The sequence below is a fragment of the Protobothrops mucrosquamatus genome, unplaced genomic scaffold (assembly GCF_001527695.2).
Source record: "Protobothrops mucrosquamatus isolate PMUCROS unplaced genomic scaffold, P.Mucros_1.0 scaffold_125, whole genome shotgun sequence".
Classification (NCBI taxonomy): domain Eukaryota; kingdom Metazoa; phylum Chordata; class Lepidosauria; order Squamata; family Viperidae; genus Protobothrops; species Protobothrops mucrosquamatus.
In genome coordinates this window covers 2,264,731-2,291,809 of record NW_015386201.1, presented here as the reverse complement: position 1 = coordinate 2,291,809, position 27,079 = coordinate 2,264,731, and the positions used below count along the sequence as shown (strand labels likewise).

At 43.6% G+C, this 27,079-nt stretch overlaps 1 protein-coding gene across 1 annotated transcript in view; it reads right to left on the bottom strand.

Moving 5' to 3' along the window:
* Positions 1-420: 420 nt before the first annotated feature.
* MFAP5 (microfibril associated protein 5) overlaps positions 421-27,079 on the bottom strand; it is a 38,596-nt gene continuing 11,937 nt past the window's right edge. Inside the window, exons 6-8 of the mRNA XM_015817186.1 lie at positions 22,046-22,133; positions 3,152-3,225; positions 421-2,405 (exon numbers count right to left, since the gene is read on the bottom strand). Coding sequence (XP_015672672.1) covers positions 2,284-2,405; positions 3,152-3,225; positions 22,046-22,133 — 284 coding nt within the window. The 3' untranslated portion in view covers positions 421-2,283. The remainder of the gene's footprint in view (positions 2,406-3,151; positions 3,226-22,045; positions 22,134-27,079) is intronic.

Here is a 27,079-nt window from a genome sequence, read left to right as displayed (position 1 = left end):
CAAAAGAAAGCTCAGGATTGTATAGGTTGGAAACATGCGGAAGAGGCCATCATCCTACAGTGGATAGATAATGGTTAAAATGATGATGATGACTAATACTTCACGTGATCTTGATTCTATCCCTCTGTTAATACAACCTAGGATTGTGTTGGCTTTTTTGGCTGCTGCCCACACTGCTGTCTCATATTGTCCATTAGGACTCCAAGATCCCTCTACCAGACTACTATTTAACCAGGTTTAATCTGTGCCTGTATATTTGGTTTTTCTTGCCTAAGTGTAAAACCTTATTTTCTCACCATTTAATTCCATTTTGTTAGATAAGGCCCAGTGTTCAAGTCTGTCGAGATCCATCTGGATCTTGACCCTATCTTCTGGGGTGTTGGCTATTCCTATCAGTTTTAATGTCATCTACAATTTTTTTTGTTTATTGGTATCAGAGAAAAGTGGAAACAGAAGAAACTACTCTTATGACTTGAAGATAATATTCCATGTTTCCTTTTCTCCCAGAAAATGGCAAGAATTATGCACCAAAACTGCAGGCAGATTGCCCTTTTGGTGGAGAAGATAAAGGAGTCAGAATCCAAACTGTCGATTCACTATCTTATAAAGAACTATAAGAAATTATTGGAATGAGCACAGGTCAACAGCACCAGATCAATAGTATCAAGAAATCTTCCAGGAGATAGCCAGATAGATAAAGATTAGCCAGATAGAGGAATGTGAGACTAAGCACTAAGACTGTTTAAAAAGAGCTCTTACTCTTTGAAAGTTCAGTATAATTTCAATGGCATCCCTGTTGGTGATATTTCAGGATGCCTGGACAAGCATCAGTTGCCATTAACCTCAGGAACCAAGGAACAGGATTCTTCAAGGAAAGGACTTCTGCATCTACCTAAAGAGGAGAAATAGCAATTAGTAGTGATCAGAGAGCCTGAAGAAGCATTCCGCCTATCAAGAGGAGAAAAGTGCTCTTCTAGAGGCACACCTTTAGATGTGATGAAAAGGCTCCCAAGACTCTTTACATTCTTGAAAATGCTTCAAGGGACTGTGATGTACTGGATTAAGGTTAGCGTTAGCTGGGGACATAGGCAATATTTCTTCATGTCTTCCTGTTGAAAGATATGGTCCAAGAGAGGAGAATACCAGATGTGAGCAAATGGGATAGTGCAAATGGGAATGATGTGGCTGATGGGACAAATTTATGAGCCTGGGGAATTTCTGGCAAGAGATAAGCTCCACCTCACAAGAATTAGAAAAGTATTTTTGGAAGACATCTTGCAAAACTGAAAACCTTGCTTTAAATTGAATTATGTGCAGGATAGAAAAGTTCTTTCCTTTTCTTTCAGTGCTGAACAGATTTTATAGAAAATGTTACATCCTGTTCTGAGCTCTATGTCTTAGGAAAGACAGTCACACTGACAAACTAGAGCATGTCCAGAGGAGAACAATCAGGTGATTAGGGGCCCGGAGGAAAACTTTACAAGAAATAGTTGAAAGTGCCTTTGGAGAAGACTGTAGACTGACATGGTAGCTGTTCAAATATCTGAAAGACTGCTATTATGAAGAACTTGTTCAAAGTTGTTCCAGAATACAGAACTAAAAACAGTTAGATAAATGAAGTAGCTTTGATTGGATGTCAAGACAAAATATCCTAACAGTGAGTAGAGCAAATGGCCTCAGGAAATAGTAAATTCTTCTTAATGAAAGTGTTTAAACAGAGATTGGGACATCAGGGATACTGCAACAGTGGATACCTGTACTGAAAAAGGAAGGACTAGACTATTGTTCCTTACTTTCTATTATTCCATAGTTTCAGTGTCTCCTTCTCTTCAGGTAGGTGCATAAGACATACAAATGGTGAGTTCAATATATGGTTCAATATATCCTCTAATTTTGCAGATAAACAATCAAACTCTATGAAGAATAGACTATAAGTGCTTCATCCATACAAATTATGTTAATTATCTGCAGAGAATTTTCTGTAGAGAAGCTGGTTCTAAACTAGGTGGGAAATCACTGAGAAAACAAGTATTTTGTATGTATATTTTAAAATGGCTTTTGGGTAGGACTTACATAAGGAGTCCAAGGTTAAAATAACCCAGAAGCAGGTGCACATGAGGGTCTAAGTACTAACATCTCAGAGATGACCTATTGATATGAAAGGTCCCTGTGCTAGTGAAGCACCTTTTAAGACAGGAATTGGATGAGAAAAGGCAAATCTAGGATGGATTTCCAGTATGATCTCAGTTCCTCTTTATTCTTCTCATTCCTACAGTTTCCTGATCATTGAGAATCAAGCGTGTTTTGAGATTGGCCCTTTCCTCGTCGGCAGGATGGTCCTTGAGGTTCACCAGAGCGGCGGAGGCGGCGTGGTGGGAGGCCAGCCAGCTGACGGCAAATCTCCTCTAGAAACAGGCCAGAGAAAGAAAGAGCTAATCATTTGACATAATTTATATATACAGCTTCATTTGCAAGTATCATTTTATGGATCCATAGGATTAAAATCACTTACAACTAAATATGAAGGGGGGCAGTTCAGTTTCTAATTATTACTACATATATTTTAAGGACAGTTTTCAATCTATCAGTTTCACAGGAACTTGTCCCAAAATCTCTGATATTTCATTTCCATAAAAGTCTGCCCGATTTTAGGGAAAGGAAATATAAATAAATTATTTTAAACATTTTTTCTATATGTATTTTAAACATACATCACAACATTCAGAGCAGTTTGAAAATCTTCAAGCAGATCTAATTTTTTTTTGCTGAGCACTGTCATTTTATTTATTTCTACATCTGTTTAAGAGTGTAGTACACTCTTAGGATCACTGTAACACAACTGGAGAATATTCAGATACTTGTTTTGGAATCAGTGTATTACCTAATAATCACCTAAACAAATCCTGGCTCTCCCTCCCCCCCACTTCCTGTGCCTATTCTGCACATTTAGCATTTTTGCATCTTCTCCTATTTGTAAGCTGGCTTCTTAAATTGTCTCACTGACAACTGAATGTTACTAAAAATATATAACCATACAGCTCTGATATGAATGACTTTTCCTCCTTTAAAATAGATGCAATCATTTCTTTCTGGGCATTTTTCTAATATGGGAATGTTTTATAAAAATATACTTTTTTGTCATGTCACTTACCTTGCATAGCTTCATCTTCTTTGCAAACAATACGAGAGCAGATCTCCTTGTTTATTATGTATGCCCGACGGACACTGATACCAGCAGTGCAGAGGACAAAAAGGACAGACAACAGAAATAAAAAATTCCTGAGAACCCAGCATTTAAATAGCAAACCACTATGGACACCTACTGTAATTGCTAATATAAGGATCTATTTTACCTTACACAAATAAGGACCTATTTTATCTTACACACTAATATGCACAACTAACCCAAACACTCCACTTTTTCAAGAAAAACATCTAAAGTGTATCTTTTGGAGTGAGAAAGCAGTATAAAAACAGGAAGGATAATTATGCCTTTATTTCATCACACCATCTTATACTAGCTGTTTTCCTTCTCTGAGTATCCAAGGTTAGCAGATTCAAGAGTCTTCAGCAGAGTAGAGTAAAAGTATTTTCTAGCTGATGAAAGCTGTCAAAAAACAAAACTAACATAGATTTTTCTTTCTGTACTGCAATTGCCAAATGCTTCTGTGTTTTTCAAAAACCAGTGTATGCAGCTGGAATGCATTGTCCTAATTTCCTGCATAAATTGCACTAAAGGAGCTGTTACATCCCTTTGGGTTGGCTATCTTCCTCAATGTACTGATCATTGGAAAAAACACTCATTAATTGCAGCACTACATGGGGTGGAATGGCATGATGGGATGGTGGTGACTGAGCTTTTCTTACTGCATCCCTCCTCCCTTGCACCGATGCCAACCAGCTTTAGCAAAGCTCCTTTTGAACATGAGTTAGCTCTCTTCAAGTAACAAGTTCCATATCAGTTGGAGCTCAATAACGGCCAACTGGCATTTAAGGGGTGGTGGTGGGTGTTCAGTGAATTGGCAGAAAGCCAGTTGTATTTTTCCTTTTTCAAAGCCAGTTTGGAGACCTAGTACCCAAAGAGGGTGTGGACATGCGCTGCATTTGTGCGAGCAGTGGGCACATGTCAAAGCTGACTCAGCTTCACCATTGCCTGCAGCTGATGCAGAATAGGTGGCAATGACTGATGTGAAGGCAGCTAGGTTAGTGCGCAGATTTCATGTTGATCTTCCAGGTCATTCCCAGTAAGGCAAAATTTTGGGAAGAACAAGCAATGTCTAATGTTGTGTACACCCTTGTGTTTATATTCTAGGGCTATCATTCCTCTGGAGTGTCATTATGTCAAAGGTGACTCTGCTTCATCATTGCCTGCACCTGATTTTGGCTTGCAGTTTGCCAAACAGAAATGGGAGGGGGTTGGTAAATTCCTAGGGAGGGAGGAGAGCTAAGGAATACATGAGAGCCTTCTGCCACCTAAGAACAGTTACCCACCAAGGCCAAGTTCTGAAAACTGTTAAGTCCTTGGTTAGACAATGATGGAGAGGCAGACATGCTGTTGTAACAGGAACCTTCTTTATTTCTCCTCCGAACTCCTCAGACAAAAAACGGAGGCTCGCAGGCCTCTTGCGACTCTCTCTACAGCAAGAGCAAACTGTCCGGGTAAACTTGCTACTTCTTCCGCGCTCTTGGTGCCTTGCGCATGCGCACAGGCTGGCGCCAGTTTGTCTGGCCCCGGGCAGCTTACAGCAGCCTGTTGCCATGACAACGTCCGAGCCTGCTGCCACAGGCTCAGGACACAACACCCCTTCACTCCGGATGAAACTTGCCAACATACATGCACATACGTGTAAGCATGTCCACGACCTCTGATGGAACGTGGTGCCTTACGCATGCATAAACATATATGTGGATTGCTTAGGTAAGCCTAAGGCACCTAAATGGTACCATGCTATCATTTTGGAAATATTCGCCAACACTTCCACACATTACTAGCAGGTTGACAACAACCTTACAAAATCCTCCAGGTACTGTGGAGGCCGTTTGTTACGTTGCAACCTCCTCAGCCCCGGGGAACACCCCAGGCTCCCTTGTGTACAAGGTGTGGCGGGGCTGACCCCTCTTTGATACCCTGGTGGTCCTGGTGACCTGGCTCCTGTTGCCTGGCCTGCTTGCTTGCCCACCGGGCTACACAGAGCAGGACTTTGCTCTCTGCCACATCGTGGCGATCTGTCTACAGCCATACTACCAGGGCTCTCAGGACGCCATTCCCCATCACTCGGGACTGTGGGATTCTCCAGGTCCACAATGGACCAATCTTGGGTGCGCGGTTGTTTACTCCCAAGCCCTGTGACCGGGTTGTCTGTGGCTTCTTCAGTGCCCCAATAACTAACCACCCCTGGGCCTGTGCTAAATGAACCAGAGTCATGATTCGCCTCTCCGGCTACTTCCCCCTGTACAGACTTCCTTCTGGGAGCAATTGCAGTATTTGACCAGTTCCTTTGATTATGTGCCAGCTCTCTTGTACAGTTTGCGTTGTGAGGACACTCCCTGTTAATCTCCCTGTCTGGAGTACTGATTTGGGTTTGTGGACTGTTGGGATACCCCCTGGGTGACTCCCTGGCTGGAGTATGTAGTGAGTGCTGTACTGGTTCATGTTCCCATGAATTCCCGTTTGGCACACTTGTGGAACCCTGAGACAGACCTTCCCTTGGTCCCTCCTGGTCCCCCTCCCCCCAGAGAAAACCCCTTTGTAGGAGAAGAAGAGTCCATTCTTTTCCGCAGCTGGTCAACATGCTGCCGCACGATGCGGCCGCCCTCCACGGAAACCTCATAAGACAGAGGCCCAGTAATCTTGCAGACGACCGCAGGAATCCAAGGATGACCAGGACCGTAATTCCGGGTCCAAACCGGAGCGCCCACTGTCAAACACCGCGGCACCCATGGTTGAGACTCCAAGGGTGCCAACGTATCAGGATGCAACCTGTCCAGTTTAGTGGTCAGTCTGAGACCCCAGCGGAGTTCTGCTGGGCTTTTCCCAGTAGCAACTGACGGTGTGGTGCGGTGCGCAAGAAGAAAGTCAGCCAACCTGTGGTGCCAATCCCCATAAGTCAGCTTCTTCAGGGCGTCCTTGGTGACGCGCACCATCCTTTCAGCCATGCCGTTGGTGGAAGGGTGGAAAGGTGCCGATGTTGCATGCTGGATCATGTTGGCTTGAAGGAAAGCTTGGAACTCCGCCGACGTGAACTGCAGGCCGTTATCTGAAACTAAGACATCTGGCAAACTGTGAGCTGCAAAAATGCCTCGCAACACCTGGATGGTCCTGGCAGTAGTAGTGGACGAGACAGGCACAACTTCCAGCCACTTCCAGCAACTTCCAGCACCAAGAAGAATTGCCCCTGAAAAGGCCCAGCACAGTCCACGTGGACACATGACCATGGCATGAGTGTTTCCTCCCACCTGTGCACTGGGGCCTGTGGCATCTCTGGCCGTGAACGCTGGCATAGATGACACCCATGCACATGGGCCTCTATGTCCCTGTCTAGTCCCGGCCACCATAGGTGGCTGCGCGCAAGCGCCTTCATCCTGACTATGCCAGGATGGCCCTCATGGAGAGAAGACAAGATCCTTGACCTCAGTGAGGTAGGAATAACCACCCTGCTGCCCCACAGCAAGCAACTCTTAAAGGTGGATAACTCATGCCTCTTGAGCCAAAAGCTCTGGAACTCAGGACCAGGGCTTCTGTCAGGCCACCCCGATAGAACCCAGGAGAGCACATGAGTAAGTGTGGCATCAGTGGCGGTTTCAGCCGCCACATCCCTCACGTTAAGTGGAGATTCAGGCAGCTCCTGAATAGACAGAAGATTAACAGCAGGAGTGGGGTCAACCTCAACTGTTGGTAGGGGTAGCCTACTGAGACCGTCTGCATGGCCCATTTCCTTACCAGGTTTGTAAATTAAAGAATAGTCATAGGCTGACAAAAAAAATAGACCACCTTAACATTCTAGGGGAGATAATCTGGGGAGTTTGTTTACTGGTGGTAAACAATCCCAACAGCGGTTTATGGTCAGTGTAGACCGTGAAATGCCTGCCATATAAGAAATCATGGAATTTTTTAACACCTGCTACTATGGCCAATGCTTCTCTGTCTATTTGAGCGTAATTGCGCTCAGCAGAAGACAGGGTCCTGGAATAGTAAGCAACAGGAACGTGGATTCCATCAGCTCTCAAATGGCTGAGAACAGCACCCACCCCATAAGGGGAAGCATCACAGGCGATGCATACAGGTAATTTCTCATTGAAATGTGCAAGTACATCATGAGATGTAAGCAAGGCCTTGACCTCATTGAAACTCCGTTTGTGGACCTTGGTCCACTGCCAGACTGCCTGCTTGTCTAAAAGCCTATGTAGAGGCTCAGCCACAGCAGCCTTATGAGGTAGAAAAGCATTGTAAAAATTAAGAAGGCCTAGAAAAGCCTGCAGTTCACCCTTTGACTTGGGACGAGGAGCCTGCTGTATGGCCTTTAACTTTGACTCAGCGGGGTGAATGCCTTGGGCATCTATTCTGAATCCCAAAAAATCTGTGGAAGTGACCCCTATTTTGCACTTGTTTTTCTTGAGCTTTAAACCTGCTCTTCTGAAACGCAGCAGCACAGCCCTCAATCTTTCTGCTAAATTTTGTATGGATTCTCCAGAAATGAGATCATCGAAATAAAGGCAGACCCCAGGAATGCCCCTTAGTGTGCTTTCCATGACGCTTTGGACTATGCCTGGTGCGACATTTACCCCAAATTGCAGTCTTTTAACTCTGAATGCACCCCTGTGCATTACAATGGTCTGTGCCTCAGCAGCTGCTTTATCAACAGGTAACTGTTGATACGCCTGAGCCAAGTCAAGCTTTGCAAAAATCTTCCCTCCCTTAAGTGAAGCCAGAATGTGACTGACTACTGGGACGGGGTATGTGTGCTGTTGTAATGCCTTATTAATAGTGCACTTATAATCAGCACATATTCGGATGTCCCTATTAGTCTTAAGAGGCGTGACTATGGGGGTTTCCCATGGACTTGAATCCACAGGCTCTAAAATGCCTTGTTGGATCAGCTTATCCAACTCAGCATCAATTTTCCCTTTTAAGGCAAAAGGCACTCTTCTAGCCTTTACCCTAATGGGTATGATGTTGGGGTCAAGTCTCAATGAAACTGGAGGCCCCTTGTAGGATCCAAGCTGTGAACTAAACACATCTGCAAATTCCTCGCAGACTTCTGCTAGGCTTTGTGTTTGCAAGCTGTGTAATCCCGTGACTTGAATTCCCAAGGCCTCAAACCAATCGAGCCCTATAAGACTCGTTCTGTCTCCCCCCCCCCACAACCAACACATCCAGGGGACCCTCAAAACTCTTGTGTTGCACCCTAAGGGTGGCCTCCCCCTTTACACACACAGAGTTTTGGAAGTCTGTCAAAATTATATTGGAAGGCCTCAGTTTTGCCTGAAACCCACTGCTATTGCAGATCTTCCTGAATGTATGAAGGGAAATAATTGAAAGAGCGGACCCCGTGTCCAGCTCCATAACTAAAGGAATCCCTTGCAGTCTCACCTTAAGAGACAACTTCTTTTTGAGCGGTTTGTGTGTGCCTGTTCTACAAACACTTCTGCGTGACGCGCAGAAGCCCACCCTGTTTTGGCTGGGGACCTTGGTACCTTTCAGGTGCAATTCTTCTCGATGTTGTACCTTCTTTTGTCCTAGGCAAACGGCTACTATGTGGCCTTGTCTTCCACACGGTCTGCAGACGGCTGAACGAAACCTGCAGTCGGCCCTCTTGTGGCGACCTCCACACCCGAAGCACTTGAGCCCTGTTGAAGCTTTGTCTTTGCTTCCCTTTTTCTTCCCTTCAGTAGATGGGAAAAGATGATCCACCTCTTCTTCAGGATCTTCCTCAGCGTCTTCATGCGCTTCTTCCAGGTGCACAGAAGCTTCTTCTGCACCATTCTTGTTAGGCCGCATGTGCCTGACTGCCCCGCCTGCCGCCTCTTCAGCCGTGACCTCTCTCAAAGCATCTTGGAACGGCAAGTCTTTTTTTGCAAAAAGTTTTTGTTGTAGGCCTCTGTTCCTTAACCCACATACAAAACGGTCCCTGAGCCTCTCTTCTAAATCCTTAAAGTCACATGGTTTGGCTGCTCTTCTTAATGTTGCAATAAATTCTTTGGCTGATTCTCCTGCTTTCTGATCTCTCTGTTCAAAATTATGTCTCCAAGCAATTATAGACATCTCTGGTTGGAAATGTTCCCTCAGTAAATTCTTCAAGTCTGTGTAAGTTACAGACTCTAGAGGAGCAGGGGCTGCCAAGTTCTCTGCAATCTCAAATACATCTTGACCACATACACACAGCAGGGTTTCAGCCTTTAAGCCATCTTCTCTAATTTGATTTACTCTAAAGTAAGTTTCTGCTCTTGCCACGTAAGTCTCCCACCTCTCTGGTCGACTTACATCAAATTCTGACAGCCTCCCAATCTTTGCCATCTTGCAACCTAATCAGGAAGGGGTATCTCAGCCAGCTTACCTCCAGCGACGCTGTACTGGCAGGCCAAGTGCTGAATCCTGACGCCTTCTTCCTTGCTCCAAGGACTCCTCAGGTAAGTCTTACAGCCTTTCTCCAGCTTGCAAGATGCATCCCATCCTCGTCGCCAGTGTTAAGTCCTTGGTTAGACAATGATGGAGAGGCAGACATGCTGTTGTAACAGGAACCTTCTTTATTTCTCCTCCAAACTCCTCAGACCAAAAACGGAGGCTCGCAGGCCTCTTGCGACTCTCTCTACAGCAAGAGCAAACTGTCCGGGTAAACTTGCTACTTCTTCCGCGCTCTTGGTGCCTTGCGCATGCGCGCAGGCTGGCACCGGTTTGTCTGGCCCCGGGCAGCTTACAGCAGCCCATTGCCATGACAACGTCCGAGCCTGCTGCCGCAGGCTCAGGACACAACAAAAACTGTTCGAAGAATGCAGACTGTTTTCCCAAAACCAAAAAACTGCATTTAATTGATAGACAATGAACTATGGGTGGCCTGGAGAAGAAGAAGGATTTTACCTATGATGGTTTTCATGGGAAAACCTCAGAACTGACTTTTTTTTTCTGCTATACCTAGATGGATCTTTCAATGAAGGTGTACTCATGGTAAAATCAAGGGCCAGGGGTTCCTTTTTTAGAATGTGCCAAAGGTTGATAGCACACTTGCCCGACGCTTGCACAAATGGATCTATACGTGCTTGCGCACTGGCCCACTGCTCACATAGAATCATCCTCCTCTCCCCCATTAATCTGCAAAGCCATAAAGGTTGGGGAACTCTGAGCCAATCCTATCCCTTCAACACTATCAACAGAATGGCTAGTTAAACATGTCAAATTTTATCCATTGCAAAACCTACTTCAGAATAAGTAGGAAAATAACTAGTTCAAAAAGCCAAAGATAATATAAGGGTGTCTCTGCTATGATGTGGAAAGGAAATGAAGGCAACATCCTAAGACTGATGCTACCAGGATATGTAGATACAATGCTTAAGTGAGGAAAGGCCTTTATATTCAAAATTACAAGTGTGCAAAATAAAACTCCAGTATTCCATATGTTTTAAGATTGAGGGGCAGCATTTCAAGCATTTTGAGTTTGAAACTAAGTATGTATGCTTTGAAGGTTTTATTTCAGGGTTAGAGAGTCAGTTTAGTGTAGTGGTTAAAACATCAGACTGGAAACCAGAAGACTGTGAGTTCTAATTCCACTCTGAACACAAAGCTAGCTGGTTGACCTTGGGTCAGTCACTGATTCTTGGCCCTACGAAGGAGGCAATGACAAGCCATTTCTGAAAAACTTTACCAGGAAAATTGCAGGGACTTGCCTAGGCAGTTTCTGAGAACCAAACACAATTGAAGAGAAAAAAAATCAGGGATAAAGCAAAATCTTGAGCTGCTTTGAGGTTTGTTCTACAAAAAACAATAGAATTTCTGACTGGAACATTTGTTCAGAATCTATGATAAAACAAATTTCCCATTTTAAACAGAATAGAATTGAATCATATGGCTGGAAGGGATCTGGAGGTTTTCTAATCCAACCCCCTGCCCAAGGCAGGAGACCTTATATCATCCTGGACAAATCTTTGTGCAATCTTTTCTTGAAAACCACCATTAGGGAACACCCACAACTCTGAGAGACAAGCTGTTCCATTGATTAATTATTTTCACTGTCAGGAAATTTTTCCTTATTTCCAGACTGGATCTCTGACAAACATCCATCCATTGCTTCGAGTCTGATCCTCAAATGCTTTGGAGATTAAATTGACTCCCCTCATCTCTGTGACAGCCCCTCAAGTACTGCAAGACACCTATCATGTCAGCCCTAAACCTTATCTTCTTTGGCTAAACATATCTAGTTCCCTTAACTATTCATCATATGCTTTAGTCTCTAGTTCCCCTAATCATTTTTGTTGCTCTTCTCTGTGCTCTTTCTAGAGCAGACTTGTCAAACACAAGGCCCGGGGGCCGGATGCAGCCCACGAAGTGATTTCATGTGGCCCGCAAAGCCATCCTGGAAACAGAGGGAACAGCCCCCGCTGCCTTGGCCCTGGCTCAGGGCCAATGTACAATTGGCCCTGATGTACAAATGTACAATTTTGTGGTGGGCATCTAGGCTGAAATGCATTCAGTCTTAGCTCCACAAGGCCATCTGGAAACAGTGAGGAACCAGCCCCTGCTGCGTCGGCCCCACCCCCTGGGTGCATGCTGGGGAGATATCACCCTTTGTGAGGAATGAAGAAATGCACCATCGCCTGGAAGTGGCTAGCAAATGGCCCTCGCCTACTTCACATATCCGGCTTGATGGGCTCTGGGGAAGGGTTTTCGGTAGGTAGCGGGGCGCTCTCCTCACAGCACCGAGAGGCTGAGCCAGGCGGCGTAAATCCAAAAAGAAACGTGAGGCCGCCCAGCTCCCAGCCTGCCTGGTTTCAGCAGGCAGCAGGGCACTCTGCTCACAGCGCCAAGAGCTGAGCCAGGTGGCGTGAATCTGATGAGAAGTGCAATGCTGCCTAGCCCCCAGCCTGCCCAGTTTCAGCAGGCAGCAAGTTTTGCTTTGCACCACCCGGCTCAACCTCTTGGCTCTGTGAGGAGAGCGCCCGGCTGCCTGCCAAAACCGGGCAGGCTGGCGGCTGGGTGGCATTGTGCAGGTAATGTTGACTCTCACACTGCTCATGGCATCCCCTCCCCCAGAGCCCACCAAGCCAGATATGTGAAGTAGGTGAGAGCCATGTGCTGGCCACTTCTAGGCAATGGTGCATTTCTTCATTCCTCACGAAGGGTGACACCTCCCCAGCTGCGTTTCTTGCCTGTTTTTCTCCCTCCCTCATCTCAAATATTTTCCCACCACTCTGTACTTAGGAAGGAAGGAAAGAAGGAGAGGGAGGGTCTGAGGGAAGTCCTGCCTTAGTCTTGCCCTGCTGCCCTTTCACCATCCCCTTGCCCCCTCCTCCTGGCCTATCCTGGGGGTCTCCCATCCTATTGCTAAGGAAGCTTTGGATACAAAGCCGGGTCTCCTCCCTCTGACTTTGCCCTTGTACCCATTATGAGCAACCTGGGTAAGGAGAGCAAACACAGCAGCAGCCCTGAGGAGGAGGTAAGTGCAGCTGGGCGCCCCCTTGGGGAAGTGGGTTTGGCTTGATGCCAAGGGCCAGGCTGGGCATTTGACCTCTGCTGTCCAGGGCTCCCGGCAGCCCGCACCACCAAACATCCCCTTTCGCATGGCCTGAGAGGAACAGTGAGGCTCCTCCAGTGGCTCATGCCTTGGCACTTGCCCTGGTCCCACCCCCTTCTGCCAGAGACCCTCAGATCTGTCCCACTCCTGCTCAGACCCCCACAGGCACCCTTGACATGAATGATGTATAGCTGGCCATGCCCACCCAGTAGGCCCCACCCGCTCCATCTACGCCCACCCTATAGGCCACACCCACCCTGGCCACACCTACCCCCCCCCCCGAGGGCAACTGCAATGCTGATGCAGCCCTCAATGAAATTGAGTTTGACACCCCTGTTCTAGAGTCTGAACCTCTTATTTGTATCTTGATGACCAGAACTGGACAAAATATTCCAAGTGTGGCCTGACTAGTGCAATATAAAGCAATACTATAACTTCTCATGATCTTGATGCTATCCCTCTGTTGATGCAATCCAGAACTGCATTGGCTTTGTTGACAGTTGCAGCACATTATTCAAGTGGTGATCCTAGTGTAGATCCCTTTCACACTTACTACTGTTAAGCTCACTACGGTAACTTTCACATGTGGGGGCATGGGAGCTGCTGGAGAGAACTATATATGGAAGTCAAAGAGGAAGTGATCCCGGGTGAAGTGGATTGCAAATCCACTTCACCCGTTGAGGGAGCAAACCTAGAATTCCTGAGGGGCGCCTTCAACAACCTCAAGGCACATGAGGCTTTCATCCAAATGTCACTGCCAGCTGCCCAACCAGTGCAGGTTCTGGCTGGCAATGGTGCGGCCGTGACCACCGCTACAGCTGCAGTGGCACCTGCTCCCTTAGCACTAGCACGGGCTCCAGCACTACAGCCAGCGACTGCCCCAGCAGCCCAACCAGCATCACCAACTTGGGCTGTATCACTAAGGAGGAGAAAGTTCAGCAGAGACCCTAAGCAGCTGGGATTTTTTCTGTACCTACATGCAAGAGTTCGGACCAGACCTGCCAACCAAAGGGGCCAAGGTGTGGTGCATGACCATAGCATTGCAGGGGACCACAGCAGAGTGAATGTTCACTCTCCACAATGACAACACTCTGGAGCTGTGCAACTTTGACTACTTCATGACAGCACTCCAGAAGCATTTTGAAGACCCCCTAGCCGACTGCAAAGCCAGAACAAGGATTGAGACCATAAGCTAGGCCGATGACCTGTAGCTGCTTGTACCCAAGAGTTTTGAGACCTGGCATGCAGGTTGACCAAATGGCCACAGAACATCTGCTAGAACGCTTCCAGGGCAGGCTGGATTATGATGTCTACAACACCTGCATCTCCAGAAGTGCCCCTCACACCCTTCATGGCTGGTATGTTCTGGCCAAAGAGGTCGCGATTGACTTGGCCTGATCATGAAACCAAACCAGCTGTGGGTGGCAGAAGTCTCTCCTGACTGAAAAGAAGGAAGACCCAAAGCCATCAGCACATGAGCAGAGCCCATGCCAACACTGCACTGGTTGTTTTAAGTGTGGAAAGGAACAACACCAAACAGCTGATTGCTGAGCTGCATGCCCAGTCCAAAAAGCAACCTCAAGGCCTGCCAAGGAATCAGTGAAACTGGCACAAGAGCCAGGGAAACAGCGCTGGAGGAAGTAGAAGTAGTCAAGTTCACCCCATCATCCAACAGTGGTGTGAAAACTCCAACTACTCTGACCTGAGAACCTCTGAGGAGCGAAACAGACACAGATGACAACCCCTTGGTTCACCCTGTGAACCCAGTGACCAACCCCATAGAATTGGTAGCACACTTCGCAGGGTGTAAGGTTGGCTTTTTGGACTTGGGTTGCACCAGATGCTTGGTTAATCCTGCATTAGTCAGAAAGTTAGGCCTGTGGTTCAGAGGAGCTAAAGTGCTAATGGCCTTTTGCCAATTAGATATGCCAGTAGCAGGGGGGCACAATGTCACTGTACCCATAGAGATGAGAATGGGGGCCCACAAAGAAACCCTGAGTTTTATTGTGGCACTAGGCATAGAGCAGGCACTAGTAATGGGTCTAGCATGGCTCTTGAAATGGAATCCTTATGTGAACTAGAGGAGGAGGTTGTGAACTGGAGGCAGAAAGTGCCCAGGGCTGAACTCAAGCGGATGCTGTTGGCACCACTGGGAGAGAAAGCAAAGAAAGAGATGGGGGCAGTCACACAGGAATACCCTAAGGGTGACCCCCAAATACTCAAGGAGTACTGGAATTTACAGGACATTTTTAGAAAAAGGGGCTCAGATGCACTCCCCCGTCATTGCCCTATGGACTGTTCCATAGAAATCCTACCAGGAGCTAAGCTTCCCAAGCCCAGACTGTATTCGATGACTACAAGAGAACTCAAGGAGCTCTGTTCATTCATAGACAAGAACTTAAAGCGTGGTTTCATGAAACCAGCCAGACCCTGGGTGCTTTTCTGGGAAAAGAAAGATGGGACCCTATTGCGGGCTTAACACAGTTTATGTGGAAAACATTTACTCACTATCTTCATGAAGGACATGTTGGCCTACCTGGCCAAGGGGAATATTTTTTACTAAACTGAACTTATGAGAGGTGTATCATTGAGTCTGAATCAAGGAGGGGGATGAATGTAAAACCACTTTCAATGGCCCTCAGGGTGTTTTCAATTTTGAGTATTCCCCTTTGGACTACAGAGTGCTCGGGTCATCTTTATACAGCTGATGGTGCTGAATGAGCACTTGTATAAAGGGGTCCTAGTTGATCTGGATGACATATTAATTTATAGCAAAACCATGGCTGAACATGTGAAGTTGGTTAGAGCCATGCTAAAGAAACTTAGAGCAGCTCAGCTGTATGCTAAGCTGTCTAAGTGTGAGTTCCACCAGAGTAAAATTGACTTCTTGGGGTACCACATTTCCCATGATGGGATAGAGATGGATCCTGAAAAAGTGCGGGCAGTACTGGACTGGGCTTCTCCCATAAAAGGAAGCAATTTCAAAGCTTCCTGGGATTTGCCAACTTTTACCACCAATTTATCCCATCGTTTGCACAAATAGTGCTGCCCATCACTAACCTCTTAAAGACCAAAGGCAAAGGGAAACTGAAACCTAGCCAGCCCCTAAAGTGGTCTATGGAATGTCAGGTGGTGTTCAAAAAACTCAAACACTTGTTTATATCGGAGCCACTCTTAAAGCACCCCAATCTGAGCGCCCCTTTTGTTATTCAGGTAGATGCTAGCGATGTAGCAGTAGGAGCCATATTACTACAAAAGAATGAGCAAGGGGTCCTGCAACCATGTGGGCATATACCTCCAAAAACTCACCGAGACTGAACTGAGATGGGCAGTGTGAGAAAAGATGTACATGGTGCACTGGGTGCTCCTCACTTCATGCAGCAGTATGGGTGGTTGCATGCTTTCTTAGACAGGCAGCAACCCATAGCAGCTCCTCCCTTCAAACCCATGTTTGATGGAGACTCTGAGAAGTTAACTTTCTTTCTGAACCAAGTGTGCTCCTACATGAACAGAAATGCCAATGCCTATCCGGACCCTGCCGTTATGGTTGATGTGATAGCGGCGAACCTGGAAAGGGAGGCATCGGAATGGCTAAAAGCTTATACAACAAGCAAGCACCTGAGCTATGGGACTACAATCTATTCATCCAAGGGTTGAGAACCAGATTCGAAGATGGGTCCATAGCTTTACAAGCTGAAAAGGACATTCAAGAAGTAAGGCAGGTGGGCAGAACAGCGAAGGAATATGTGTGTGAATTCTGGAGGGTGGCAGGCAGAATTGAGTGGTGGCCAGAGCGATCCCTGGTGCACCATTTCAAGAATGGCCTGGATCCAACTCTATTCCAGGCTTGTGTCTACCATAAAATTCCCAACCAACTCCAAGAGTGGTATCGTGTGGCAGTGAATTTGGACATTGAACTAACCTGCTATAAAAAACCATCGACTCCTGGACTTGGATCAAAACTCAACCAGACAAGACAACCACCTGCCTGACAAACCCCAGCAGCTGGGATGTCTGAACTGCCAAAAGCATTTTTGGGACTGCCAATCAAGTGTTTTAGATGTGGCCAGCCGGGCCACCAGGCAGCGGCTTGTCCCGTCCCTTTTCCTCAGCAGAAAAGCATCTCAGCACTGCCAGAAAAGAGAAAGGGAAGCCAGCCGCCCACCAGAGAGAAATCAAATTGGATTACTCAGGAACAAGTTACTCAAGTCACCTCACCTACTCAAGAGAAGGTCGAAGCCCCAGCTGAAGCTGTCATCACACTTGCTCCATATGACAGCGATGATGAGGGGGAGAATGACCCGATAGTGTGTCAGCCTATTCCACTTTTTTCCCTCTCTGCCAAACTAATAGTCCCTAAGACAGGCACTCAAATGGACTTATGGGTGTTGGTAGACTCGGGGTGTTCACGATGCCTAATCAGCCTCCCAACTGTCCTTAAATTAGGCATCAGGGTGAGACAACTCTCCAACCCCATGAAATTTGAACAGGCAAATGGATATTTAATGGGCAGAAACCTAATAACCCACCTAATGGAGCCAAGTGCAACTAGAGGTGGAGGAGCATTGGGAATTCATTTGATTTGTGGTGGTCCCAAAAATGACTGAAACATTGGTTCTAGGTCTAGCTTGGCTGGACGAGTGGAAACCCCTAATATGGTGGGAGAAAGGAATGAGAACCCTGAGGCCATTACCCCCCCCCCGCCCCTCCCACAACACTAGCGGAGCAGCAGAACCACCACCCAAGACATTAAAAACAGTGACAAATCCCCTGCCAGGAGTGCCTCTCATTCCCAGTGAATACCCAGACTTGGCAGAGGTGTTTAGTGAGGCAGAATGTGACGTCCTTCTGCCCCATAGAACAAATGACTGTGCCATTGAGATTCTGCTGGAAGCTAAGTTACCAAAGCCAAAGATGTATTCCATGACCCCCCCCCTCGAAGTGGAAGAATTATGGCAGTACATTGATAAAAATTTAGCCAGGGGTTTCATTGAGCCCACCAAATCCAAGGTGGCTGCTCCAGTGCTTTTTAAAGAGAAAAAGGATGGATCACTTAGGATCTGCATTGATTTTAAAGGTCTCAATGGGGTGAGAGTGGAGAATATGTACCCTCTCCCTTTAATGAAGGACTTGTTAGCCCATCTGGCGAAGGGGCAAATTTTTACCAAATTAGACCTAAGAGAGGCATACTACCGCATGAGGATAAGAGAAGTGGATGAATAGAAAACTGCCTTCAACAGCCCTGTGGGTAGCTATCAGTTCAAGGTTATGCCATTTGGATTACAAGGAGTTCCTGCCGTATTCATGCAGCTGATCAACCAGGTGCTACATAAACATTTATATAAAGGGGTTTTGGTGTATCTTGATGACATCTTAATTTACACAGAGTCTATGGCGGAGCATATAAGCTTAGTGCGAGAGGTACTGAAAAAACTGCTGTACACTAAACTCTATGCCAAGTTTTCAAAATGCAAATTTCATCAGATGTGTTTAAATTATTTGGGCTATAGAATTTCCATGAAGGCATCGAAATGGATCCAGCTAAAGTGAAAGTGGTGATAGAATGGCAGCCCCCAAAAACTTGGAAACAGCTCCAGAGCTTTCTGGGTTTTGCTAATTTCTACCGCCAGTTCATCCCTTCATTTGCTGAGATTGCTCCACCCCTTACAGTACTATTGAAGACTGGAAAAGATGGGAATAAACTATGTCTAGGTCAGCCTCTGCACTGGTTGTTAGAATGCCAAACTACTTTTGAGAATTTAAAAACTCTGTTTGCTGCTGAACCAATTCTAAAACACCCTCATCCTGAGGAGCAGTTTGTTATTCATGCCGATGCTAGCGATGTGGCTGTGGGGGCAGTACTGCTACAAAAAAATCATGAGGGAATTATACGACCCTGTGCTTACATTTCAAAAAAGTTCACCAACACAGAGTGGAGGTGGGCCATTTGGGAAAAAGAAGCCTTTGTGATTCGATGGGCTTTGTTGATGTGGCGTCATTTCCTAGAAGGGAGCAAGGTCCCTTTTGAAGTATGGACTGATCACAAAAATTTAGAGGCATTGAAAACTCCCCGTAAACTGTCTCCTTAAACAAGTACGCTGGGCGCAATATTTGAATTGTTTTAATTTCACCCTAAAATACATACCGGGTGGAAAAAAATTCTTAGCTGATGCCCTCTTTAGATTGCCCCAATACAAAAGCCAACGTGAACAAGTAATAGACTCTATTATGCCACAACCACAAATTATTTCTCAAATAAACCCTCAGAGACAACAACACATGAGATCCCCCAACCCAAACTATCCTTTGGCAGAGAAATTAAAACAAGAATTAATAAATGACCAGTGGTTCAAGGACAATCAAACCATCCTGACCCATAGAGATGGATTAGCTTGGAAAGGGGGGAAATTATATTTTCCTGAATTTCTCAGACTCCAAGCGCTCCAGTGCAGCCACGATGTTAAACAAGCTGGCCACTTTGGTTATTTAAAGACACTACACTTAATTAGAAGACAATTTTAGTGGCCAGGCTTAAAGAAGGATGTGGAGAACTATGTAAAAAGTTGTGCAGTTTGTGCTACCATGAAAAGAATCCCAGGAAAACCTCCTGGGCTACTGCAGCCTGTTGCAGACCCTTCTCAACCATGGGAAGAAATTGCTATGGACTTTATAGTTGAATTACCGGAAAGTAAAGGGAATACGGTAATATGGAGTGTAGTTGACCTTTTTTCAAAACAAGCTCAATTTATTGCATGCTTGGGTCTGCCATTTGCCCAAAAACTGGCTAAGATGTTTCTCAAGCATATTTACAGATTATACAGCACGCCAAAACGGATAATTTCTGACAGGGCTAAGCTTTACATCAAACTGTCAAAGTGCGAATTTCATCAGATGTGTCTGGATTATTTGGGCTATAGAATCTCCAATGAGGGCATTGAGATGGATCCAGCCAAAGTGAAAGCTGTAATTGAATGGCAACCTCTGAAGACTCGAAAGCAGCTACAAAGCTTCCTGGGGTTTGCTAATTTCTACCGTCAATTCATCCCATCATGTGCTGAAATTGCTCTACCCTGGACAGACCTATTAAAAATTGGCTAAGAAGGGGGAAAGCCATGACCTGGTTAGCCACTACAATGAACTATGGAATGCCAAACCACTTTTGAGAACTTAAAAAGACTATTTGCTGCTGAACCAGTCTTAAAACACCCCTACCCAGAGGAACCATTCATTATTCAAGCCGATGCCAGTGGTGTAGCTGTAGGAGCAGTACTTTTGCAGAAAAATCATGATGGGACCTTACAACCCTGTGCTTACACTTCAAAAAAATTCACCGACACTGAATGAAGATGGGCTGTTTGGGAGAAGGAAGCCTTTGCGATTTGGTGGGCACTGTTGACATGGTGTCATTATCTAGAGGGGAGCAAGGTGCCTTTTGAAGTATGGACTGATCACAAAAACTTAGAGGCATTAAAAACTCCTCGTAAACTGTCTCCCAAACAAGTACATTGGGCGCAATATTTTAATTGTTTTAATTTCGCCCTAAGATACATACCGGATAGAAATAATTTTTGGTTGATGCCCTATCCAGATTGCCCCAGTATAAAAGCCAGTATGAGAAAATCATAGTTTCTATCATGTCCGCACCACAGGTTATCTCTCAAATTAACCCCCCGAACCCTTAATCTGCAACAACTCCTAACTCTGATGATCCTGTGACAAAGAAGTTAAAGCAAGAACTGATTAATGATCAATGGTTTAAGGACAATCAAAGCATCCTGACCTATAGGGATGGGTTGGCTTACAAGGGGGGAAAATTGTATCTGCCTGAATCACTCAGATTCCAAGCGCTCCAGCATAAACATGATGTAAAACAGGCTGGTCACTTTGGTTACTTGAAAACGCTGCACTTAATTCGGAGGCAATTTTGGTGATCAGGCAGAAAGAAAGATGTAGAGAGCTACGTAAAAAGCTGCACAGTTTGTGGTACCATGAAAAGAATTCCAGGGAAGCCCCCTGGACTATTGCAGCCTGTTGCGGACCCTTCCCAACCCTGGGAAGAGATCGCTATAGACTTTATTGTTGAGTTACCTGAAAGCAGAGGAAATACGTTAATATGGACTGTGATTGATCTTTTTTCAAAGCAGGCTCATTTCATCGCCTGCTCTGGCCTCCCGTCAGCCCAGAAATGGGCTAAGATGTTCCTTAAACACATTTACCAACTATATGGCATACCAAAGCGTGTAATCTGTGATAGGGGGGTGCAATTTACGGCTAAATTCTGGAGAAACTTTCTGAAAATAATTGGCTCAATGCAAGAACTGTCATCGGCTTTTCATCCATCTATGAATGGAGCGGCTGAAAAAGCAAATGCAATGGTGGAACAACATCTTAGGTGTTATGTGGATTACCAACAGATGAACTGGACTGACCTCCTCCCATTCGCTGAAGTGGCTTAGAACAACACTGTCCACAGTAGCATTGGTTTCATGCCTGTTCCTGTTGGAAGAAATTGTTTCCAAGAGTTCTGCTTTCTTAAGATGTGGGATTGAAGTGGGTCCTTACAGAAATCTTTGCCTTGAATTTCTTTTAATTGGTTTCATCTATTGAAACCATGACATTGGGGTGGGAATTGCAACTTGTAACTTTGTAGCCTGAGGGAGGAAAATTTAGTCTTGGGTTCACCTTTGTATGTGCCAATATCTTGTTTCCTAAATAAAATGTTCTTTAGGGAAGAAACCTTTGCCTTGAAGTTTTTTTAAATGGTTTCATCTATCGGAACCATGACATTTATAACAATTCACCTAGGGTTACAGGCTCAGTAAAGAAAATATATTCAGCTATTTTTAATGTTAAAAACATTTCTCAAGATAATTAAAAATCAAATTTATATTCAGAGCTTTGGATGGTTGTGTGTGTGTGAGTGTGTGTGTGTGTGTGAAGATATAGTTAATATGTCGCCCATCTTTGCTGAAAAAATGAACAATCTGAGTGTGGGGGATAGCAAATCTTTAAGATTTATATCTGCAGAAAATGTCTTTATTAAAATGGACAACCAGTTCTATCTAAGTGCTTTTTAAAATGGTATATGTTTTGGAGAAGACATTACAGTGACAATTCTTCATATATTGTTTATCACTAATAGCTTTTTAATTTTTCCTATCAACAATATCCCATTAACTCTTTCTTATTACCTCACTACTTTGTTCTTAGAAATTAACAATATTCAGATCCACTAATTTGGCAAAATTACCATGCAAAGAAATAGCTTCAACCCTAATTTTCATTTTTTCTTAACAAATAATAAGCTTAGATTTTTCTCTTACCTGGTGACACACAAATAACTGATGCATTGCTTCACAGGCTTGTGAACAGAGTACAGACGTGTGCAAGGAAATTGCTCTTCACGGCATTCTGGGAGCAAACCACAGTTCCAAATAAATGATCTCAATTGCATAAAAATGCTTCAAAAGTGGTTGCCAGATAATATTACAATCACATTAAATGTTTGCAATCCATCATGTTTAAAAAAAACTGGAACTAATTTACACAAGTATGATTTGCATTTGCACACTGAAATTGTAAGCTGTTACTTAAAATGAACAAAAGTGTTTTTTTTTTTAAATGAACAAATACTGAGTGGAGACATCTTCAAAAAAGGGGAAAAATGGATCCAGGAAACTACAAACCAAGCAGCATGATATCAGTACCTGGGAAGATCCTGGAAAAGATAATCAAGCAATGGATCTATGAACACCTAGAAACAATCAAAGCTATTAATAGAAGTCAACAGAACTAAACAAACAAGAACAACAAATATGATTAGGGAGTCGAGCTAAAGCGTATGATGAATAGTTGCATGAACATGGTGTGTGTAGTCTAACAAAGAGAAGGATTAGGAATGACATGATAGCACTCTTACAATATTTGAGGGGCTATCACACAGGGGATTATCTCCAAAGCATTCCTGATAGTGAGAACAATTAATCAGTGGAATATCTTGCCTCCAGATGTTGTGAGTGCTCCATCACTGGAGGTTTTTAAGAAGAGATTGGATAGCTATTTGTCTAGAATTATATAAGGTCTCCTGCTTAAATAAGGTGTTGGACTAGAAGACTTCCAAATTCCCTTCCAACTCTATTATTCTCTAATTCTGTAAAATTGATATTCAAAATATTATTCTACAGCTAAATTGTTTATCTGCAAGGATATTGTATTTTTAGATAACAGAGAATGTACATAGCATCAAATTTTAATGATTTTTAACAGAATCTTGCTTGCATGAGAAATCAATGCACTCGTGCGATAGTTGGAGCAGTCTCTAGCATTGTTTTTGTTTACTAATGGAATAAAACAGTCCTGAGGCCATTGACATGTAGTCTGTATCTCTTTACACAGGATAATGATGATGTTAACTGGCACTGGTCTTAGTAATTCCACAGGTATTCAATCAATACCTGGGGCTTTCCAGTTAGGCAATTTCCCCCTGGCCTGAAAAACATATTTTTTCAGGATGTTTGGTTCTTTATTATCTTGACGGTAAGTCAAACTGCTATAAAGTCCTTCCATATATTCTTTCCAACTGTTCTTGATCTTCTGCTGGTCATTTAATACATTTCCACTGTGGTCTTTAACAGTTCCATTCTGTGCTGAAATGTTGGATCGCATCATTTTCACTACAGCAAATGTGACCTTAGTCACATTTCTATTAACTTCTTCCAGATGTTGACACTGCTCTCCTACTACCTATTTTTGTCTTTCCTGGCTTCATGTTGGAAAATGGCATTCAGCTTTTTAACTTGATCCTTATTGGTTTGGCTATCCTTCAGTGAACAACTATTTTGATAGTGTCATCAGATAGCCACCTCTTTGTTCTCTTTGGCCTTTACTTGAGTTACATAGATACAAGAAAGGTGGGATAACAATTTAATAATAATAATTTAAGCACTGCAAGACTGACAGAAGAGAAGACAATTGCATATCATATTTTAATTGCTTTTGAGGGATATAGAATAGAATAGAATAGAATAGAATAGAATAGAATAGAATAGAATAGAATAGAATAGAATAGAATAGAATAGAATAGAATGGGACCCTGGAGGTTGCTTCTCTCTTTGAATAGTTTCCAACTGTAGTTTCTTGTCCTGCCTTCTGGTGCTTTGGAGAATAATTTGACCCCCCTCTTCTTTGTGGCAGCCCCTCAAATATCAGAATACTGCTATCATGTCACCCTTAGTTCTTCTTTTCTCTAGACTAGCCAAACCCAAATCCTGCAACTGTACTTCATATGTTTTAGTCTCCAGGCCTTTGATCATCTTAGTTGCTCTTCTTTAAGGTTTTTCCAACGTCTCAACATATTTTTTTTGTAGTATGGTGACCAAAATTGGTTGCAGTATTCCAGGTATGGTCTTACTAAGGTTTTATAAAGTGATTTTTATTCTAAGCCTCTGTTTATACAACCAAGGATTGTATTAGCTGTTTTGTCTGCTGCTGCACACTGATGGCTCATATTTAAGTGATCATTCACTAGGACTCCAAGGTCCCTCTCACAGTCACTATTTTTGAGCCAGGTTTCACCTAATCTGGACTTGTACCTTTGGTGTTTCTTGCTGAGGTATAAAACTTTGCTTTTATCCACATTAAAATTCATTTTGTTGGATAGGGCCTATTGTTCAAGTCTGTCAAGATCTTTTTGAATCCTGAGCTTGTCTTCAGGCATCTTGGCTATTCCTGCCAGGTTAGTGTCATCTGCAAATTTGATGATTTCCCCTTCTATTCCCTCATCTAAGCCTTTTATGAAGATATTGAAGAGTCCTGGGCCTAAGACAGAACCTTGTGGTACCCCACTGCTTACTTCCCTCCATGTAGATGTAATATCATTAAGGACTACTTTTTGAGTATGGTTTGTCAGCCAGTTACAAATCCATATGATGGTGATGCTGTCTATCCCACATTTTTCTAGCTTACCAAGAAGTAGGTTGTGGTCTACCTTGTTGAATGCCTTGCTGAAGTCTAAGTATACTATATCCATAGCATTTCACTGGTCTACTAATTTAGTCACTTTTTCAAAAAATGAAATAAGATTGGTTTGGCATGATCTGTTTTTAACAAACCCATGCTGGCTTTTAGTTTTAACTTTATTTGTTTCTAGATGTTTTATTTGTTTCTAGATGTTTCTAGATCTGGTTTTTGAATATCTTTTCCAGTATCTTCCCAGGTATTGATGTTAGGGTAATTGGTCCTAATTTACTGGGTCTGTATTTTTTTCTCTTTTTTGAAGATGGGAACCACATCAGCTCTTTTCCAATCCTCAGGTAATTCCCCAGTGTTCCAGGATTTTTGAAATATATGGTGCAATGGTTCTGAGATAACATCTGCCAGCTCCTTCAGAACTCTGGGATGTAAACCATCAGGTACCGGTGATATATATTCCTCAAGATCAGATAGGTGTTCTCTAACCATTTTCTTGCTTATTTTAATTTTTATTTCTAGTCTGTCTTTTACACTTAGGTTTTTGGTAGGTTGGTTTATAATTTCTTTTTGAGTGAATACTGATGCAAAGAATAAGTTACGCAGCTGTGCTTTCACTCTATTGCTTACTTCCTTGCCATCTACTCTACTGTTTCCTTGACTTTTTTCTTGTTATTTATATGTTGAAAGAAACTTTATATTATTATCTTTGACTTTTGTTGCAACTCTTTGTTCATTCTGAGCCTTAGCTTTCCTGACTTCATCTTTGTAGATTCGGACCATATGCTGGTATTCTGCCTTAGTTATGCATCCCTCTTTCCATTTTTTGTACTTATCCTTTTTGTCTTTCAGTATCAGAGAGAACTTTGTGTAGTCATACTGGTTTCTTCTTGGATTTCTTGGTTTTCTTTTTTAATGGTATTGTGCTGGACTGGGCTTTTAGGACCCTATTTTTCAGCATTTCCCATGCTTCTTGAGTTCTTTTCCCCTTTAGAATTTTTATCTATGGAATTCTTTTTAGTCTCTCTCTGAGTTTGTTAAAATCAGCTCTTTTAAAGTTTAAGACACTGGCTGTATTATGCTCTATTGCTTGTGTTTGCATTATATTGAATTCCAGTATGATGTGGTCACTTTCCCCCAAGGTTCCGGCAACTTCAACTCCCTCTATCACTTCTTCTCTATTAGTAAGAATTAGTTCCAGTATAACTTTTTTCTCTAGTTCCCTCCTCTACCTTCTGGATGACTAAGTTGTCAACTAGGTTGGTTAGGAACCAGTTTGAACTTCCACTTGCTGCAGAGTTTGTCTCCCATTTGATATCTGGGTAGTTAAACTCTCCCATTACTACTGTGGTATACTTCCTACATACATTTGTTAAATGGTTGGCAAAAAGTTCATCTGTTTCTTTTGATTGATTGCGTAGCCTGTAATATACACCTATGGCAATGTCACTCTTTCCGCCTTTTATATTGACCCACATACATTCTAGAGGGGTTTTATCTGTGATCATGTGCATTTTTGTGGTTACAGTATGTAGTGATATCTTATATATAGTGCAACTCCACCTTCTCTTTTTGTAGATCTGTTTCTTTTGAACACTTTGTATCCATCCATCAGTACATTCCAGTCATGGGTTTCATCCCACCATGTTTCTGTAATGGCAACTATATCATACCTACCCTTATGCACTATTGCTTCTAGTTCACCCTGTTTGTTCCCCAAGTTTTGAGCATTTGTATATAAGCAATGAAGACTTTTATGCCTGTCCATGAGTATATTTCCTGTATCTCCTATTGCTATTTGAATTTTTTTTTCTCATCACTCCCTACCTAATTGTTTGATTTCTTTTCTTGGGATTTATGATTGGTTTTGGTTCTAGAGATTCTAAAGATTGGTCACCATCCCCCCTCAATTTTAATTTAAAGCCCTTCTGATGAGCTAGGCCAGTCTTTTTCTGAGTACATTTTTCCCTGTCTTCGTGAGGTGCAGCCCATCCCTTGCCAAGAGTCCTTCACGTAGGTAATGCAGTCCATGGCCCAGAAAACCAAAGTTCTCTTGGCAACACCAACCCTTTAGCCAGTGGTTTATTTCTAGAATTCTTTTTCCCCTCAATGGGTGTTGACCTTTTGTTTGGAGTACTGATGAAGACACTATTTGTGCTCCTAGCTCCTTAACTTTATTGCTTAGCTGCTCATTTATTTATTAATTTAATTTATATACCGCCCTTCTCCCGCAGGACTCAGGGCGGTGCACAGCATATTAAAACAAGTACAAATACAAAATACAAAAAATATAGACCCCTATAAAAACCACATTAAAAACCAAATATTAGAAGCTGTTATTCCTATTAAAATTATTCTTAAAATCATCCCTAAGTAAAATCCTCCCTAGG